The 14,788-nt window shown below is 40.8% G+C and overlaps 1 protein-coding gene across 24 annotated transcripts in view; it reads left to right on the top strand.

Moving 5' to 3' along the window:
• PCDH15 (protocadherin related 15) overlaps positions 1-14,788 on the top strand; it is an 852,429-nt gene that overhangs the window by 769,909 nt on the left and 67,732 nt on the right. For all 24 annotated transcript variants that reach the window (XR_003925762.2, XR_003925760.2, XR_003925761.1 and 21 more), the window contains 2 exons: positions 2,759-2,868; positions 3,893-4,033. Coding sequence is in view for 20 of the 24 variants with exons in the window: in XM_030030447.1 (XP_029886307.1) it covers positions 2,759-2,868; positions 3,893-4,033 (251 nt within the window). In the remaining 4 variants the exon portion in view is untranslated. The remainder of the gene's footprint in view (positions 1-2,758; positions 2,869-3,892; positions 4,034-14,788) is intronic.

The raw sequence follows: 14,788 nt of genomic DNA, 5'->3' as shown, positions 1-14,788 counted from the left end.
TCCAGTGTGGCTCAGCCTGGAACAGTATTTTCTCCCCATTATTCCTTCGTACAGTGGAAGGCCTAGGGTTGCTCAGAAGATTGATACCTCACCATGCTAAGTGAGATACGGTGGTTTAATTTAAGACAGACTGGGTCCTCCACAGGAAGCAAAACAAAACAAGTAAATAAAGCAATGGAAGGTGTTACAAGAAGGGACAGAAGAGTGCATCTTAGCCCTATGGACCAATGGATATGGTTTGCCTTTGACATCTTTTTTACAGGTGATGTAATCTGGAGCACGAGTGGTCAAGTCAGCAATATGGTGCCATAATTGGATTAAGCTGAGAGCAAGAACTCGGGAAGAGCAGGAGAAGTATAATCCTTATGGCAAAATAAGGAAGTAGTCAGAGAATCTAGGGTCAGGGTGAAGGCAGTCTGAATAGGAACCCAAGGGAAGAGGCTGAAGTATAGATAAACTTTTGACCAACGTTCATGCAGGCAGAAGGCAGTTGCTGCAGAAGGCTGCAAAGCATGAAGGCAAGTACATCATTTCCAGGGCAAGAGGTCGTGTAACAGGTATCATCACCCAAACTACCTAGTTCTTTTTTTTTTTTTAAACAATAATGAATAATTTACCCGCTGAAATTTTTAAACTTAATTCCATATGTTCATCGTCATTATCTAGAACTTTTTCCAGGATGTTCGAAGCAATATTCATCCCAAAGAAAATGTTTGTAAGACAGAGGTCAAGGGCAGATTGTTGGTCTCCTGGTGTGTGATGGCAAAGGTTTGGGTTCAATAGTTAGGATTGCAACCTGGGTGTCGTGGTTTAATCCCAGCCAGCAACTAAGCACCACGCAGCTGCTCACTCACTCCCCCCCCACCCAGTGGGATGGGGGAGAAAATCGGGAAAAAGAAGCAAAACCCACGGGTTGAGATAAGAACAGTTTAATAGAACAGAAAAGAAGAAACGAATAATGATAATGATAACACTAATAAAATGACAACAGCAATAATGAAAGGATTGGAATGTACAAATGATGCGCAGTGCAATTGCTCACCACCCGCCGACCGGCACCCAGCTAGTCCCCGAGCGGCGATACCCCGCCCCCACTTCCCAGTTCCTATACTAGATGGGACGTCCCATGGTATGGAATACCCTGTTGGCCAGTTTGGGTCAGGTGCCCTGGCTGTGTCCTGGGCCAACTTCTTGTGCCCCTCCAGCTTTCTCACTGGCTGGGCATGAGAAGCTGAAAAATCCTTGACATTAGTCTAAACACTACTAGCAGCAACTGAAAACATCAGTGTTATCAACATTCTTCACATACTGAACTCAAAACATAGCACCGTACCAGCTACTAGGAAGACAGTTAACTCTATCCCAGCTGAAACTAGGACACTGGGGTTCCAGCTTTCTGCCCTTAGAATGGGAAAATGTGGCATGGGGTGGAGTATTTGAAAAATACCTAGAGGATGAAAGAGGGAAGTCATAAAATACTCTCTGGAATGAAAGCAGGTGTAGATTCTGTCCAGAATTTTAAAGATCAGTGCACAACAGAAATTCTCCTTAAAGTCTGTTCCTGTTGAGGAACCTGTCTCAACATAGCCTCATCTGTCTTTTTTTTCATTATATACTGAATGAGTGTAATTTTTTAAAATGAAAAGTATCTGGATAATCCTAGTTTTAATAAAGATGCATCTGCATTTATGAATGAGTGCAAAAATTTCCTTTCAAATTTATTTGTTCACTAGCATGAATAGTTTTAAGCATGAATTCAGCCTTTACTTGCTGTGATGAAAATCTGAACATTTCATTTGAGATTAGCTCAGAGTCTCACTTCGCCTTGTTGAAATTGTTTAGATCGCTGTTTTAAATACATTCACATGGACTCTTTGTACATTCTGAAGTAGTTAGAGTTTCCTCGAGAAGACAGCATCTCAAAATGTTACTCATCACATTTTCTGAGGAGAGAGCATTTGAACAACAAAAGAGAAAGAGTGAAGTAATTCTTTGCTGCATTTCAGGAGGAAACTCATAATTTATACATGATGAAACTATGCTGAATATGAGATGCTCAGTTTTCAGTGTGTAGGTTATGAAGAACATGAGATACCAATGGGTTAGTAGTGTAATCTTTTTTCTTTTTCTTTCTTTACACGAAATGGTGCTCAGTGAATCAGAAACAATTTACTGAATGCTTAAAAGGTGTGTATGTATACTTGGGTTGCAGTTGGTTTCCTGAAAAGCATCGTGGTTTTTAGTACCAAAATGGGTTGGCAGGAAAATTTTTTGATCTTTCTGAAGAGTAGAAATTCCTGTGGAAGTGGCTTTAAAGTGCTTACTGTTCAAACAATAGAGGTTTACCCATGCATGAGTTTTCCTGCATGCATTTCTCATAGATTACTGAGTTTTCTTAGTAGAGGTGAGTATTATAAAAGAGCTGTTAAGTTCCAAATTTTACTTGCAGTTTATCAGTCTGCGGTAGTTCTTGTGTTTCTGTTATTTTCTACTCATTATTCCCCGCTTTTCCATTTCTCACACCAAAGAACCATCTTTATATTGTCGCCTCTTGTCGGTTAGACATCTTACTGTTTTTTGCATTTGCAGAGGCAAAGGTTAAACCTTTGCCTTTTTAATATGTCTTTCTGTAGTAACAGATCCTCTCACTTTGGCAGCCTAATAGATGGATGAAACTGCTAACCTGAGGAATAAGTTTCAATAATCTGCTGTTCAGGCATCTGGAAGATAACACAAATACTTTTGTTCAACTTTGCAGACCCCCGCCAGTGAGTGAAAGTGCACCAAAAGGAACTGTGGTTACAGTTGTTACAGCAGCCGCCTTGAACCAGACAATTGTATATTCAATTGTTTCAGGAAATGAAGAGGGTAAGGACTAATATTTTGGTCTTAGTGGTTATGGTGAGCCTAGTGCATGCATCAGAAGTCTTCAAGAAATAGTGATTAGAAGTAAAGCTGCTGAGGTAAAATCCCGCCTCATCTGTACTAGCAGGAGGGACTGCCATTATCAAGCCTTGAGAGATCAGCTGAAGATCAGATTAATTAGCAGAATTACAATAAAAATTAAAACACAATCAAATTTTCACTGATGCAAAAATTCACATTGGTGCCACACAGTGTGAATTCATGACATACTGAAATAAGACTGTAAATAGCTTTGATGGAGTTGATTTGTTTAGTTCGGTATTAGGAAGAAATTCTTCACTGTGAGGGTGGTGAGGCACTGGCACAGGTTGCCCAGAGAGGTGGTGGATGCCCCATCCCTGGAAGTGTTCGAGGCCAGGTTGGATGGGGCTTTGAGCAACCTGGTCTAGTGGAAGGTGTCCCTGCCCATGGCGGGGAGGGGTGGAACCAGATGATCTTTAAGGTCCCTTCCAACCCAAACCATTCTATGATTCTATGAGTTGTACTTCTTGCTTAGAAATCTGTTTTAAGGCACTATAGACTTCGCCATGCTGTAGCCACAAGTAATAGATTAGAGCCTGATATTTAAACAAAACGCCATTCCTGCATTTGCATCCTTCTCGGGTATCTTCTGCGATCCACCTTGAAATCTCTAAGCAAAGTTACACTAAATTATTTGGAGGGATGTGGAAGAATTCCCCATCCCATCCTCCTTTTTGTGAGAGTGGGCTGTTTGTCTTGTCTGCTCTTGCCAGCATGTCCTCAAGTTGGTCATTCTAGTACCAGGTCAGATTCAGGTGCTGTGCTCCTTTGAAGACAGCTTCAAAGAGGAGTCACATGGGCTTTTAGAGGCCTGAGGGAGAAATGGGAACAACTTTCTGAAGACACTGTCAGACAATAGTGTCATCACCAAAATTGAAGCACTTAGGCACTAAAGAAAAGTGGTTTTGCGTCTTAGAAAGTTACTTCTGTTTTTGCTGGATTTCAGATGTCTTTGCTATTAATAACAGAACAGGCGTGATCTCAGTTAAAAAGTATCTGGATTATGAAAGTGTGAAAAGTTATGAGCTTCGAGTTCAAGCAGACTCCTTACAAGTGGTACGATCCAATCTGCGTGTCCCTTCCAAAAGTAAGTTTAAAAATCCTTATTTCTAAATATCTTTTTAATATACATACGTATTGTTATTTTTTGAGGATATTGATAACTGCACTCTAGCTAGTGACCTTGTTTTGTTATCAGAAATACAAGGGTGGTGATGGTGTCTGAGCAGCAGAGAGTGCATCTGTGGATCTCGATGCTTGTCTTCCATATGTGGAGCTGATCAGTCCTGAGCTAAATCCTCACAAATCATGTCTGATGTTACACAGTTGTAAGCCTTACTGATACAGACAAAAGTCATGTTTATATATAAAGAGAGAGTTGATGGCACAAATTGAAAGTTTTCAGTGTAATTAGGGCTTTTTGTGATGGAATGTCACAGTTACTTTTTCATAAACCCCATATACAGCCCAAATACAGACTTCCTCCCTGCTGGGCTGGTAACATCACAGCAAATGTTTGGACACTACTGAGAGGAATGGGGAACAGATACACAGCAAGGGTGACAGGGAGAAAAAGACTCCTTCAGCACCCCTCAGGGTCTGCGTAGAGTTTATTGCAACCCTGATGGAGAGCAAACTGGAGGCAAGGACCTGCTGTGACAAAGACAAGGTTCTTTGCAGGATCTCTAGGCAGGAAGGGGTTTGTTTAGAAACTTTTTTGCTTTGGCTCTGTCTCACAGTGAGGGTTTTCTTTTTCTCTTTAATGGTCTTCTTGTTCTAAGAAAAGTAATTTGAAAGGTCTTTTGATGATTTTTATCATCTTCCCTGTAAGGAAAAAAAGTCTGGAAAGGCTGGCTTTCAAACATCTGGCTCACTTAGTGTCCTATCCCATCCTATACAACTTCCTATTTAAGCCACAGTTAGGCCCTAGTTAAAAAAAAACCCAAACCTTGTACCAAAAAGTATTTTGGTACATGTTTTTACACAGACTGTGTTTGTTGTCTCAATTTTTTTTTTTTATTCTGTATTTTTGGTCTGTGAGCCTTAGATTTTCCCTGCTCTAGCTAAGGAGCATCATGGATGCAATCAAAATAAGCCTAGGATGGTGAACTGTTGCAATGAGAAAAGGGCAGTGAGGAATTGAACGTTTGTTTAAGGGCTATGAAAATATTACCTCCTTTCCTTTCAAATTGAATGTAAGTTTATTTCAAGTCATTGTTCTGCAGTCACAGTTATTCCAGTATGAGCTGTGGGCCAGATCTGTTGCAGGTGGCTGGAGCTTTTTCTCCTCTGCACTTCCACCAGTGTTAATCATAGAGCAAATCTTTAGCACTGGAAAAAGTAGGCTCATCCTGACCAAAAACACTCCCATGAACTAACTGGTTGAGGGGAAAACTTCAGCCTCTTTCATTTATGTATGTTGGTCCAAGAGGTGCTGCTGTACCATCTCATTGCATTCGCCCCTGTGGGAGCTGAGGAATCCCCAGGAAGTCAGGCTTTGGGTACCTGCTGTTTATTGACGTGTGTGTATAATTCATTCAAAAAAGGACATTCACCAAAAAAGGACATTGGTATTTTGAAACCATGAAATACAAATAGAGTTTAAATTTACTTCAGACTTCAGTTTTATGCAGGTAACCAACATTTAGTTACTTGTCAATCCAGGGAGACGGGTGCGGGGAGATACCATAAAACAAATGCCAGTACCAGACTGTTCCTAAACATCAGTGAGATTTAGGCACTTATCAAAGTGTGTACATAGTAAAACCATCTTACGATTTTTGGAAGCCTCCAGTAATACAATGAGCTATTTTAGTTCGAGTGTGTCTTTTAAGGCATTACTGGCAGTACGACGCTGTGGGGCTTGTGCTGCCACGGACTTTGTTTTGAATCTCTGTTACCAAGGAGGTCTGCATGGCAAGCCAGGGGCAAAAAAAATTCCATCGGTCTTTCATCTGCCACTAATGTTAGACTGTCACCTTTCCACCTGCCCTGAGTAGGAGATAATTCATTGTGCCTGTGTCCAGGCACAGAGAGCACTGGGCAAATTAGGACTCAGAGCACAGTGTCATCCCTTTTTTTCCTTTGCTGCGGGGAGAAGTGAGCTGTGTCAGCTTTTTACTTGTGCTACTTGGAGCTTTTTGGCTGGCATATTGGCAGGCAGAGCGGCAAAGTGCCACCCCATTATTGTCAAAGGTGACAAAGTTGTTCCATGACAGACAGAATCTTTCCCACGCTGCAGGTTGTAATCCACAGAATTAATAGTCTGAGGGTTACAAAGGAAGGGCCACCCTTAACTAACTGGGCTAATTCTGCTGTCCTTTTTCTATAATTAGTGTATAGATTAGAGATCAAAATTCAGATTTTCAGGATAGTAATTTAAACAGGGTGCAAGTCTGTTTCTTCCGTACTAACATACTACCGCAGAACCTTCCTGCAATACTGAAATTGGTACTTCATGAAAATTTGCTTTACGGGTTTGTGAAGTTCATAAAGATATTAGACTTAATGGGCTTCAGTGTTTGGGAACATGCCATAAAATTGGGCGATAGACTATAGCCTGAGACGTTGTACAGGGGGTGGCAGTTAAAATACATTCATCAGGCTTTCCAATACTACCCACGTAACCAGCAGAAGATTTTTGGAAATTGAGCATGTATTATCATGGATTTTTCTTTTTATTTAAGAAAGAATTGAGAGCGTGCATGGTGTAACGCGTAGGGATTATTCAGTGGTCAGAATTTTAATTGTATTAACAGCAGTGTAAGATTCTGTGTGCTGTTATAGCCACCATCGATGATGTATCTGGAGAGGGAGAGAAAGAGAGAGCTAGTGCCAGTTGACTGCATTTCTTTGTGTCTGGGAGAGGTGCAGTTAAGATTATATTCTGCAAAATGCGGCCAGGCCATATGCAGTGAGGAGATAAGGCTTCCATGCAGCATACAGCTCTTTTCATATCTTTCTCTGACATGGATGAACAGACGAGGGAGTCAGCAGGTTCCACCAGAGGTCTTTGGGCAGACCTCACCAGTCAGGGAAGCACTGGCCTCTGATTCCCTCTTCCGACTCAGAGTCTGCACTAGAGCAGTTCTCCCAACTGGGCAGCAGTTTTAAAAAGGTGATAGCTGAATTATTTTATTCAGGGATACTTGATAATGACTGGAGTTTGAATTTGGTTCCATTTAAAGGAAGGCGTGCGCTTCCTGTATGTGTTTGGATGTCCATGAGTATACAGCATGTATTAGGTTTTGCATATGCACTGTGCTGGATGGATAGCTAAAGAATTTGATAGATGTATATTTATAAAATGCTTTATAAGTATCTGGCTAACTAAATCATGTCTTTGTAATGGAGATCCCTTGACCTCTAGGTTTGATTCCTACATTTGTATGATGTATGTCTTTCCATTTTCTCAGCACCTTTTTCTTTCTTGATGAGTTTTAATCAGATTAAATACTACTTCTGAGTTTCAGGGCACTGAATTGATGAACTACAGTGGAAGGAGATGAGGCAGAATTAATGCACCACTGCGGACTTTGGTGACATTGAAATGATGAAATACTTTGGAGATAGGTGACTTTGAATGCCCTTCTCTACAATTATGTGACGTTGAATGAATACACCACTCTGACACTCAATGGCAACAAATTGCTGCCAGTTCTGGTGTTAGATACCACTGAATTGGTGAACTGTTCTGGAGAATTTGTTGGCAGTGAATTGATGACCTACTCTGGAGCTGCAATGATGAGTCCTTCTGGAGCTAGGTAACACAGCACTGATGAACTGCTCAGCCACAAAACAGTGCTGAATTTTACAAAGGTCAGAAGCTAGGTACCAAATTGTTTTTTAACTGTATGGTATTACAGAAGATAATTACATAGAAGTAGGAGTTTGAGTTTTCATCTGTGCAGTGGAAAAGTGGATGATACTGCATTAAGTGTAACTAAGCTTGTCATTCAGTGATAGTGCTGACTGATAGCGTAGTAATAACCGAATAAATAAATGAGGAGAGAAAGTAAATTGAGATGTCCTTTGGAGTATGAGAACATAAAATTGGTGACTTAAACTGGGTTTTTAAAATATGATACTAAATCATGCAAAATCACACTGTCACTTTCAGTGGAATCGAACTCCTTAAATGAGTTACTTTAACTGAAAATTTATAATATGAAATTGCAGTGCATTTTTAGTTCATTTGAATGGAAGAAGAGTTAGGTTTTCTGATTATAGTGGATTAAAAGGTTGGAATTATGGCTTGAGGAATCAGCAACTGGTGATGCTGAGCCTCGACAGACCTTCAGTATTATATGGATTCTCCAATTCATTTAAATTGAGCAGCCTGGGCTTTTTTTTCTGTCTGCTCTTTGCTTCTTAGGTTGTCTATCTCAATAGACTGTAGTCCAGTGGTATACTGTAGGATTGTGATTATGAGCTTCCAGATAGAAGCTTTCAGTTCTCTCTCAGTGGATAAGATGAAAAAAAGAAAAACTGATATGTAAGGGGAACATCATAGAACTGTGTGTGGCAGGATGTGTTCTGCAATTGGAAGGTGCTGCTCTGTAATCTATCACAGAGCGAGCAGCTTCTTCCTCCCAGAAGGACCTGTGAATTAGTGAGCTGAAGGGAATGTATCAGTACAATTAATCACTTACTAAACCAGAAGTACTTCTTGAACAAGACCAGGAGAAATGTCATCTTTTACCTCATTTGAGCACTGTCAGCTGTTCACAAAGTTTTCATCTGCATCTCGCTGTCCTGCAGTCTGATACCGAGGGAAATGCGGTCAGAGCAATAACCTTGTTGTGGCAAGGAAGGAAGGGACAGGAGGAAACAGATGGGTTTACAGGAAATCAGAGGGAGCAGCAAAGAGAAAGTGCTGCCTAAATGCAGCGAGAGCGAGCAGTGGAGCGGTATAGACAAGAAGGGGCGAAGAGAGGGTTTTACCACTAAAGTAAACATGGTCCCAGTTTTAAGAATCAAAGGATTAGTGGGCATCTGGACCCTGTACCAGACAGATGAAACTGGGATGGGAGACACCAAGGCTTCCCACTTTGATCTGGAGAGAAGGGTGTATTTACAAGAGAGTCAGAATATATTTGCATTTGAACACCACAGACAAAAGGGACCTCCAAATTCCTCCCAGTACAGAAGTGGAGGATTCAGTCTCATGTTTTCCAGTGTTCAGTTTCCAGCACCTGAGAAGAGCGCATCTTTTCATTCCCTAACTCTGTACATATGACCCTTTCAGCCTGCTACCGCACTGTCCCTCACTGAACTGCTGCCAATAACAGTTGTCATTTGCTCTCTTATCTTGACTTATCGTTGCCTTCTGTGCATAGCTTCACCCGTCCTCTGTGGCTGCTCAGCAAGGTAGCCTCCAGGCTGTTTTGGTGTCTGTCTGCAAATGGACATGGATGCAAACAGATTGTTTAAAAATTAAACTTTACAAGCGAAGGTGTTACCAGTTGGCACAGTGCCCGATGAAAGGTTTGTCTTCATTAGAAGTTACCCGTGTTAACAGCTTCTGATCAATCAGTTGCTGAGGGGGAGGCCAGAGGGAGTATTTTTGACCGCAGGTTGCTCTACTGTAGATTTTGTCTTGTTTTGAATGTCTGAGACTGACTGTGAGATGCCTATGCCTCCCAGGTAAGTCATGTTCTCATGGCAGGGGTGAAAAGGGGAGTTTCTTGTGTCAAGGACTTGTAAATGCAGTGGAACTCCCCCCTACATCTCTGATCTTGTCACCTGCATCTTCATTAGGAAACTTCTGGCATCGCTTGTAGTCCCACTGTCATGTCTCCTGCATCCTCTTTTTTTATTTTTGCTTACACTCTTGCTGACTTCCTTGGGTCTAATTAAAGAGTAGGGAAAGGAAGAGCAGCAAGTGTGTATTTCACATTCCTAAAGATGCAAGAATAATGACAGAACCACATGGTTGGTTTTACTGTCTTTTAAGAGGAATTAAAAAGAAATGAAAAGCACTGCAAGGAATGAATTTGTTATTTTTTACAGTTGTGCTTGCACTGGCTTGATAAGCAGATTTCTTTTTCAGAAATGGCAAGTGCCGTCTTTGTGTTTGCATCCAGCCTGCTACAGGTGAGAACTAAAACAAGATATCCCTCCAAACTCTCATGGGTGCTGCAGAATTCAGAGTAGCACAAATTTTTATTAAAAATCAACTTCGAAGTAGAATTCAACAAGCAAGAGGAAAGGTATCTCAAAAGTGTTAGACCAGCTGAGGGGGGAATGCACTTCCATGTTTTTTCATTTCAATCAGGAATGCTAAATATTACATTCACTGCCAGGTGTGAATATGTGATCTTGGTAGAGATGGTTTTTATTTTGGTATCGAAAGATTTTTAAGCAAAAATGTACCTTTCAATTTATTATTTACATGTTTTATTCATTCAGTTAGAACTATTTTTTGCCTTTAGCACAGCCCTAAGCAAGAAGTGGTGCATACCAATTCCCCAGACATATGCAGAGGCACTGCCCTGAGGAGGGTCATTTCTGTTGTCAAATTGCTGCTGTAATCCCAGCTGTGAGGCAGGGCTTTGTTGTGGGTGTTGGATGGTAAAAGAACAGATCTGTCTCTCCTGTAATGTTTGTTGTTTTCTAATCACAAAATAAACCTTTGGGAATCATAAAGCGAAAAGGGATAAAACTGGTTTTGCAACCAAAATTCTGCAACTGCTCCATACTAACTGGGAACAATAGTTTTACTAAGTTAAATATGAAAATGAATTCTGTATCCCTGTACTATTGACTTTTCAAGTAGCCCTACATTTTACTTTCAAACATGTTGCAAAAGTTTGTGCTGATGGTGTTTTATAAGTTGGCTGCCATGCCAGTCCCTGAATCCAGGAGACGTGACAGATGGACAAAATATGCTGCAGAGCCTAAAGAGCTGCGAATCTGCCTCCCCTGCTACACAGCTCTGGGGTAGTTTCCCCAAAAGCCACTGGGACAAACTTCAAATTTCTCTGGGCAACAAAGCAATGTCTTTTAGAGAGACTGCATAAAATGTGAGCTCCCTTTCAATTAATTATTTGGTAGAAAAAGATGTTTTATATTTATTTAAATCAGACCTTGGATCAGTGCTGTTCCAAACATGTTGCTGCTTCCGTCTTGTCAAAGCTTCTTTTTGCACTGTTCTTGATCAGCTACAGCATATCATGCGCTTCTTCAGGCTTTATGGGCACATGCTGATTTAGATCAAAATGCCACCGAAAAATATTCGGTACTGATTCCTATTTGGTTCTGCCAAATTTAGTAAGGCGAGATTGAGTGCAGCTGCAGTTCAGCTTAGTTTACCTGCCAAAGCACAAAGTCTGCTCGACAGACTTGTAAGACAGTAGTAAAGCAAAGTGCTATTGAACCCTGACAAATTACAATTCTCATTCCCAGTTTGATTAAAATGAACTAAAAGAGAAAAATCTGCTGTTACCTACTGTAGAACAAACAGCTACTGCTTAAGCTAGATGCGTTTTTTTAATGTTAAAATTATCAGTGGATGAGGAGCAGCTGTATCAATGGCTGGTTTGGCATATTATAGAAGACAAGTGTAGTATCATTGGTGAAAGCATAATGTAAAACAAATCTGCTAACACTCACAGTGTAGGTGACACTGTCCCAGTGTTCAAAAAGCATTGCTTTAGTTCAGCTTAATTTCTGCAGTCTGGTGAGAAACTACAGGCTCACATGAATCAGGCACATTATTAGCACTACTTAGATAAGCAGTGATACCAGATAAGAGTTTTCAACAAGCACGTTTGGGAAAAATTTCTGGAAATGCTAATGCACACTAGTTCTGACCAGCTCCCTGGAGTTTTTGTTGTTGTTTTTGTTTTCTGTGTTAGTCTTCTGTGATCCAGTACTTTTATGTGTTTCAGAGAATCCTCCGGTTTCCTTTAGAGCAGCTTTCAGGATGTTTTCACGCTCCTTAAGTGAATCACAGAAGCTGAAAGATCCAAATGCCTCATCTTCTAGTCTTAGGAATGATTATTTAGCTGGAGCAGTGCATGCAATATGTTTGGTTATTATAAGCTGAAGATGACTTATTAGCAGCTGCAGTTCTGTATACTCTGTGCACTGCAACCCATCTCAGGGGGGTCTAGAAGAGAGGAGGCAAGTGGGACACGGGAGACCTTGCAGGAGATTGCAGTGCAGAAACTTCCTTTGCGTGGTGTATTGCCTGGGAGGCTGACTTGACCTTCATGACTGTTGAACTAATTGCTGTGAAAAATCAATGATGATAAATGTGTCTTAGCAATAAAAATGTGCAGTAAAACTAAAGAAACTGCTTATCAAATATTATCTGCATACTTTGTGTGCAGAGAAGCACTTCCCTTACAGCTGAAGGCAGGCAGTTGTAGCACTCAATCAGGTTTTTTCTCTGCTCTTTTTGGCCATCTTGGCAGTCCTGTTCTGCTTTGTCCAGGGAAAGATGCTTTTTCTTCTTTCACCTGGCCAGCTATTTAGGTAGCTCAGTCACAGTAATAAGAATTATACTTTGATTGCACGAGGTCTCCCAAGAAGTGCCATGGAGGAGTAACCTCTGGTTTCAACTCCCAGAATTTATGAAAAAGAATGTAACTGGGGCTGGATTCCAGATCTAGAATACCAAAGCAGCAAGGTTTTACATACATTGGGATACAAAATTTCCCCACTGGAAGGTGAGTGTGAAAGTTGGTGTCCTTTAGCATTCACTGTCCTACCTGCGAGAGTATCAGTAACTAACAGCGCACGTTATATAGTGGATGCTGTTGCCTCCATTCAGGTATCAGAAAAGAGGGCTAGAGTCACACACAAACGATATTTAAAACAAGTGTTAACAGATTTGGAATATGAAGGAAAGAAGAGTCTAATGCCAGAGTCGAAACCAGACTCTGTAAGAATGTGCTCAGGTTGGGTGGCCTTTTCAATCAGGCAGGGTGCTGGAGGTGCAGGGGTGGTGGACATAGGAGCACCAGAGCCCTGCATGCAGGGGATATCCGACTGAATCGAGCAGAGCTGGTGGGCAGTTCCCCACGGCGAAGGGTCTGACATGACCTTCACACACATGGCCGCAGGGATTTTAATGTGCGCTTCTTCTAGGCTTTTCTGATGTGAGAATAAGGCAACCTCTGTAACTGGCTGGGAGTTGTTCACTACGGCCAGCTGTAGGCTGGAATCAGATAAAAAACACGTGGTAGTGCGGAGTTCACAGATGCCATGTTCCCTTCCATCTGCCAGAACGAGTGAAATATCTTACTGCCCGATTTTTATACACAGCTTATAAAATGAAGGTGTATGTTTAATTTAATGTTAACGATGCTAATGTTAGTTTGTATATATGCAGGATATTTAATTTGCTTTGTGCTTAATGTAATAACTTTCATTTCTCATTTTCAAAGCATTCAACCATCGCTAAACAAATCAGCATTTTGGCAGCTCAGAGAACTACCAGCAAATTAAACAAATGTTTTTGAGCAAATTGCAAAGCAAACTTTGCACGAGGCGAAGCCACCTCACCAAAACTGGCTTGAAATGATGAAGATAGTGAGGAGTACGCAAAAGATGTTTAATTTGCATTAGAGAGAGCCAGTGCAGGTTAGCAAATGCCTAGTCCTACCAGCACTGAACGTGGTACAATTAGGATCTTCCCTACAGCAGTAAACTGGTGCCAGCCATTGATATAACCGTTCATTAGCTCAGCAGGGCAAGGTCACTTACACACATTGCCTGTAATCCTGCTTCAATTGCCTTCTTCCCTAAAGGGTGTAGCTGCAGTGAGAAAGCCTGCCTGGGAATCTCATTTTTCTCAACAGGGCTGCAGATTCTAACTGTAACTTAGTATTGCAGCCAGAAACATTGAGGATCTGGTTTAACAAGAGAGAGATTTGACTATTCGTAGGACCTCACAGAACCTCTTTGACTGAAATTTTTCTTCGCTGTGATAAATAATGTAGTCAAGGTAAGAAACGTTCTTTTAAAATGAACATAAGCAAACTAGAGATGATTACAAATAGACCATTATGTCCACATTACACACATTCAGATGTTGGATTATGGCTTTTTTTTCATGTCCGAAAAAAGAGAGCTTGTCGTGAAATCATTTTCCCGTGAAGTAACAGCACCTAAAAGTTGTTTAATATATCTGCATGGATCAGTGTGGAAGGTGAATAATTGATTATTCCTCTGAGGAAATGTAATTTCCTTTTTTTTCTTTCCTTTCTCTTTTTTCCTTCGCTCTGTACTAATGCATTGGATGGCATTTGAAATGTTTTTCTCAGATTAGTTACATTTATGAAGTCCTCATTCGTTTCCCATCAGTTGGACCATCAGATAGACAGAATATCTTTGGTGACTTTGGCAGTCTAAGAAATAGTCTGGGTTTTAATTTTTTGGTACCCTAAAGGTAGAGATACTAGGGTCTTTCTAAATGAGACTGCATTTTGAAGCTAACTCAGATCAGCATGGCACCTGTGCAACATTTAAATTACCCTGGCACTGAAACAAGTTGGGAAAACCAACTCTGAAATGAGGCAATTTATCACTTGAAAATGTGGTTTTAATGAACTGGATATCATAATTTCCAGCAATCTTTCTGGATTATACAATTCTGAAAGAGAGAAACAGATGTTGGTATAGATTACTTCTTTTTGCACTGGGTCCACAGTTTTTGCTAGATGTTTTTTTCTTGCAGAAGGAGAGAGATGTTTATTGTTCAGTGGGATGGATCAGTAACTGTTTAATAAAATGCAAATTAACAGCAGTATTTTGCTTGAAGATGTGTTGAACCTCTAGGGGGGAAGTAGTACTTCTTGAGTTCCCATGGGCCAGGCCAGGTTTGTGATGAAGA

The sequence above is a fragment of the Aquila chrysaetos genome, chromosome 11 (genome assembly GCF_900496995.4).
Source record: "Aquila chrysaetos chrysaetos chromosome 11, bAquChr1.4, whole genome shotgun sequence".
Taxonomy (NCBI): Eukaryota; Metazoa; Chordata; class Aves; order Accipitriformes; family Accipitridae; genus Aquila; species Aquila chrysaetos.
The sequence above is the reverse complement of the archived record's forward strand: the minus strand, read 5'-3'. Positions and strand labels throughout refer to the sequence as shown.